The sequence below is a fragment of the Alligator sinensis genome, unplaced genomic scaffold (assembly GCF_000455745.1).
Source record: "Alligator sinensis unplaced genomic scaffold, ASM45574v1 scaffold866_2, whole genome shotgun sequence".
NCBI classification, from domain to species: domain Eukaryota; kingdom Metazoa; phylum Chordata; order Crocodylia; family Alligatoridae; genus Alligator; species Alligator sinensis.
Window position 1 is genome coordinate 523,532 of NW_005841900.1, and position 4,805 is coordinate 528,336.

At 36.0% G+C, this 4,805-nt stretch overlaps 1 protein-coding gene across 1 annotated transcript in view; it reads left to right on the forward strand.

Moving 5' to 3' along the window:
- The window catches only part of MBOAT2 (membrane bound O-acyltransferase domain containing 2), a 191,774-nt gene that overhangs the window by 13,316 nt on the left and 173,653 nt on the right, over nt 1-4,805 (forward strand). Inside the window, exon 3 of the mRNA XM_025197590.1 lies at nt 4,464-4,541. Coding sequence (XP_025053375.1) covers nt 4,464-4,541 — 78 coding nt within the window. The remainder of the gene's footprint in view (nt 1-4,463; nt 4,542-4,805) is intronic.

Sequence of the window (4,805 nt, forward strand, 5' to 3'; positions counted from 1 at the left end):
AAGATGGATTTCCTCCCCCCCCCCCCCCCCCCATGTTAAATGGGGGACGTGGGAAAACTTGTCTTAGAATCGAATCAATACAGTTATTTTGCCTACCTCAAAACTGAAGTGCACTACCTTTTTAAAATTTCACTTAATGCATTGGAATTGTGATTTGGGGTAGAAAGGAAGGGCATAGTGCCCTGGGATGTAAATGTTGTTGAAGCTGTGGAGTCTCTCTCTCATACAGTTAAAATATTTACGTTTCTCTTTTTCTTTAATTTGAATGCTATTGTAAACGAACTGCATGTGAATCATCACAGTCCCGCTGCTAGTACTATCATGCAGGCGTTGTGTAGCAGGATTCATTATTCTGAATGCTGAAGGCAAAAGGCTGACTTGCCAGTATGAATTACAATTCCACCATAAGGCTTACTTCGTTACAATAATGGATTTTTAGTGCAGTTTTTTTTTTTTTAATTAGAAGAAAAAAACTAGCATTTTCAAACTTTTCTTCTTCACAAAAAATAGAACATACTACTAACATTTCTTTAAAATGTTAGCCTAAGTATAATGTTTTACTTTAGATATTAATTTTCATCAAATGAAAGGACAGGCCAATACATTTAAAAATGTATGGTATAATTGTTTTCTTTCTAAAAGCATTGCAACAGTGTTACAATATGAAACCTAATATTCTAGTAACTTGTAGTTTCTCTTGTGGTGTTTTAATATGTTCTCCATTGCCCTGAAGTCAGGGACATAATTTTATTTTTCTTTGGATAAATAATACTTTTTTTCTTTACTTGGTGCTCTTATGTCACTGTGTGGCTGTTATGAAGAGAGTGACTGACAGATTGCCTTTCAGTGCTCTTTGTCTACCTCTTCTAGCGTTCTTGTTCAGTCTCATTATAATACGTTGCTCTCTTTTTATTTTGCAGATTTTTATCTGTAAGGAGGCTAGCTAAAGCTGAGGCATAGAAGTCCATGTGAACTGAACCTACTATTCAAAAATGTTTTGTACTTTTTTATGTAAAACAAATTTATTTCATTCTCAATTCTGCATGTGTCGTGTCTCTCCCCCCCCCCCCCCCCCCAATTTCAGTGTACTGAATTATGGATATTAGTGTCCTGTTTAATGGATATTAGCATCTTGCTGAATGAGGTTGAAGATGGTGGATGAGGATAGATTTTTATAAGAAATACTTATAATTGTCCATTTTAAAATTGAGCTGAAAATGAATAGAAACAGTAGCTGCATTTTAGGCTTTATATTTATGGGAGAGAATTTTTTTTTTTCAAATAAATTAAAATGACATTTTATTGCATAGAAGAGTGCTTTTGGGTCTGTTTAGATTAAGGTGATTCCAGAGTGAAAGAGAATCTGTTTACAAAAGACCAAACCCACTTCCCTTATCCAGATTGTTACGGATATGAATTGAAGGGGAGAAGAATGTTATCATTGCCATGCTGGTCTTTTGAAAGAGAATTTCTTTCCTTCTTTTTTTAAATATGATATAGGGTTTGGTTGAAGAGAATGAATAGTATAGTCTGTTACTTTTTACCAGCTGATACTTGTTAGATCACCTTTTAAGAAACAAATTTATGGTCTTACTTTACTTCCTAGTTGCCACATACCTGCATCTTGTAGTCATGCCATTGCAGGTGTTGACCTTGGTAGGTAATGAGACTGAACTCCAGGATGGGGGTTTGATGCATGTGTTTGGGAAGGTTCTCTCTCTCTCTTGCGCTCTTGCATGTGCGTGCTCACTCGCACTCTCTGTCAAACACTGCATATGTATCATTGTCACTATGACCTTCTGCCTGCTTGCAAAAAGTGAACCGTGAAACATGAATTCCAGTTGTACCCTGTATTGTTTATATGTGATGTACAAGTCTCACAATATCTATAGGTTTCTAGAAGGAAGGATTTTTGGTGGTATCTTTTGCTGGACCAACTGTATAGTTGGGAGAGTTGCTAGGCAAGCTTTAAGGCACAAAGTGCCTTTCTTCAGGTATGGGGGAGAAGAAAGGGCAGCCTAAACTAAGCTGAAAAAAGACTGAAGAAGGGCACTTCAAGTTTATCTAGCAGCTCTTCCACCTATATAGTTGGTTCAGTAAAAGATGTCCCCAAAAACCCTTTGCTTCTTGCATATTTCCTGAACCATAATGGCAACAGCAACACCCCAACCTTGGTAAAGATTTCTAGTATGTACTCCTTTTTGTTTTTAGGGCTGGCAGAGCTCCAGCTTTGCTTTTTAGTGTTCTGCAACATCACCATACGGGTCCCTTTTATCTTATTTTACAGTATCTTTCATCAAAAAGCCAACACTTTTTGACATGCTATCATGCACAATTAAAAAATAAAATAAAATGTGGAGGTGAAAAGGTGAGTGTTAAAAAGCTAGACTGCGGAATGACCAGTCAGATATTCCAGCAAGGTCAGAACATCCTGATGGAGTTGGTGGCTTACCTTTTTGATAGTGTCATGGTGACTGTCAACAGCAGGAGCAAGGATTCTTCCCCATCACTTGGCCATGGTGTAACTCTCCCCTCCAGTTAGGGTCAGGCAACCCCTGCCCTGTTTCTTTTAAACTTTTGCAGTTTCCTGCTCCTTCCTTCTACCTGGGGTGGATACTCCTGGAGCTGGTTCTGGTGCTCCCTACTGGCTTTTTGTTGCAACTGCAAGTAGCTCCATTCAGCAGCACAGGAGATGGGGGGAGCCCTTAGCTGGCATAGGTCTCACTTGCAAAGACCTATTGCACTTACTGCAGGGAGAAGGGGGTTGTGTGCCCCCTCCCCTTGAACATGGGCTATGAATCTGCTAAGGTCCTGAGAGGAAGTGGGCAGAGTGCTTAAGAGAAGTGTTTGTGTGTTTGTTTTTGGACTCTTCTGCAACAACAGAGTTCTGGAGTTAGTGGTCGACTGAAATACACAAGTTACTTCATAATTTGGTGAATTCTAACGCAAGTGAAACATTAATAGACTATGGAGAGTTAGTGAAAGGCAAAATCATGCGTTTAAGTAAAAAATGGACAGGGAACAGCTGTTAAAACTAATACTTCAGAGTATGACACATGTAAGATACAGTGGTGAAACGCTTCTTTGAATTCTACTGCTAGGTACTGAGAGAGTTTACCAAAAGTAAATAGCAAAAAAGGGAAAAACTGTTCTGGATCAAAATTTGTTTCCTTCTTTGCATTTTTCATGTGCTCCAGCCTTAGTAGCACCATCACCAAGTACAGAACTTTTGGAGACATTTTGAAGGGCATGCAACAACTCACTTCAATCAGCTGCTGTTGAAGGAGGTGTAACTGGGTATTGTGTAGTCTTAGGTAAACTGTACTGCCACTTGTGATGCATTTTGGATGTAAAAATCTCAAAATTGATTTCACAGCTTTCAACGTGTAGCTTAGTCCTTTTCTGGAATATAATAGCTCTACATTGTGTCTGAGGCCAGATGAATTTGCAGGCATTTAGAAACATTTGAGAATACTGAACAAAGTTCACTTACAAAAGCTGAACAGAAAATAACATAGTAGAATAATTCAGGCATTGCTTCTTTCTTTATTGCTTTAACTGAATTGGTTCATTTAAGTTCTTTATTTAAAAAACAGAAATAGATTGAAGACCTCTACTATTTTGTAGAGTTCATGATTGTTAAGTATTTGTTTCTGGACTGAAGAAGAAAATGTCAGATGAAGATTTGATTATGCACGATGAAGAAGTAGATAGATGTACTGATGAATTTGTTAATAACCATGATATAGATAAAGCATTGATGGTTATAAAGAGGGCATTGCAAAGAGAAATGATTTTGGTGAATTGACCTATTGTCTACCTGCATTTAATTATTTTTTAAATTAAATTTTGTTGTAGCTCTTTAATATTCAGTAACATTCAAATGTAAATACTAATCTATGCTGCTAAAACAGTAAATCACTTATTATAATATATTATACTATTATAAAATATGTATTATAATAATATAATTTAAAAATTTCAGTTAACTATGTTTCATTTTGAGTTTAAAACATAATTCAGTAAGGTATCTAAGTGGTTGGAGGTTTTGTAGCCTTTTGGGTTTTTTTTTACTGTTCTGATAGATTCATACTTCAATACTAGACTAGTTTTGACATTATTTGGCTAGTCAATTACTTTTGATTGATCAAATGCCCAGGTATTATGAAGGGCAAACATTCAATTATTCTTTTCATTTATTTAACCAAAAAGGAATTTTAGAAGTAACCTTTAAGTACGTACAAAAGCCCACCTTTATTTTAGTTAAAAAAAAATATATATATATATACACCAGTACTGGATTCTTGCTAATGGAAAATGAATGCCTGGAAGTGACTATTTATACTTTTTTTTTTTTTTTTTCCCCCCCCCCCTCCGTACTGGATTCTTGCTAATGGAAAATGAATGCCTGGAAGTGACTATTTTTACTTTTTTTTTTTTTTTTCCCCCCCCCCTCTCCCCAGGTATGCCTTACATTTTGTTATACAAAGTGGAATTTCTTACTTTATCATGATCATAATAGGAGTGGAAAATATGCACAAGTGAGTATTAGAATTCTTATTTAAAATCTGGAGGGTTTTAAATTAATGAAATTTGAACACTTATTTTAAACTGTTCATATTTCTTATAACTGCATAGCATGTCACTTTCTGTTAACGTTAAAATGTTCTAACCTTTTAAATAAACCATACTCAGTGGAACTGAAGTATTTCTAGAGGGCAAAAAAAGTTTTCTTGTTCTCTCTCTCTCTCTCTCTCTCTCTCTCTCTCTCTCTCATGTTTTCTGTCTTGTTCTGTCTGGATTCC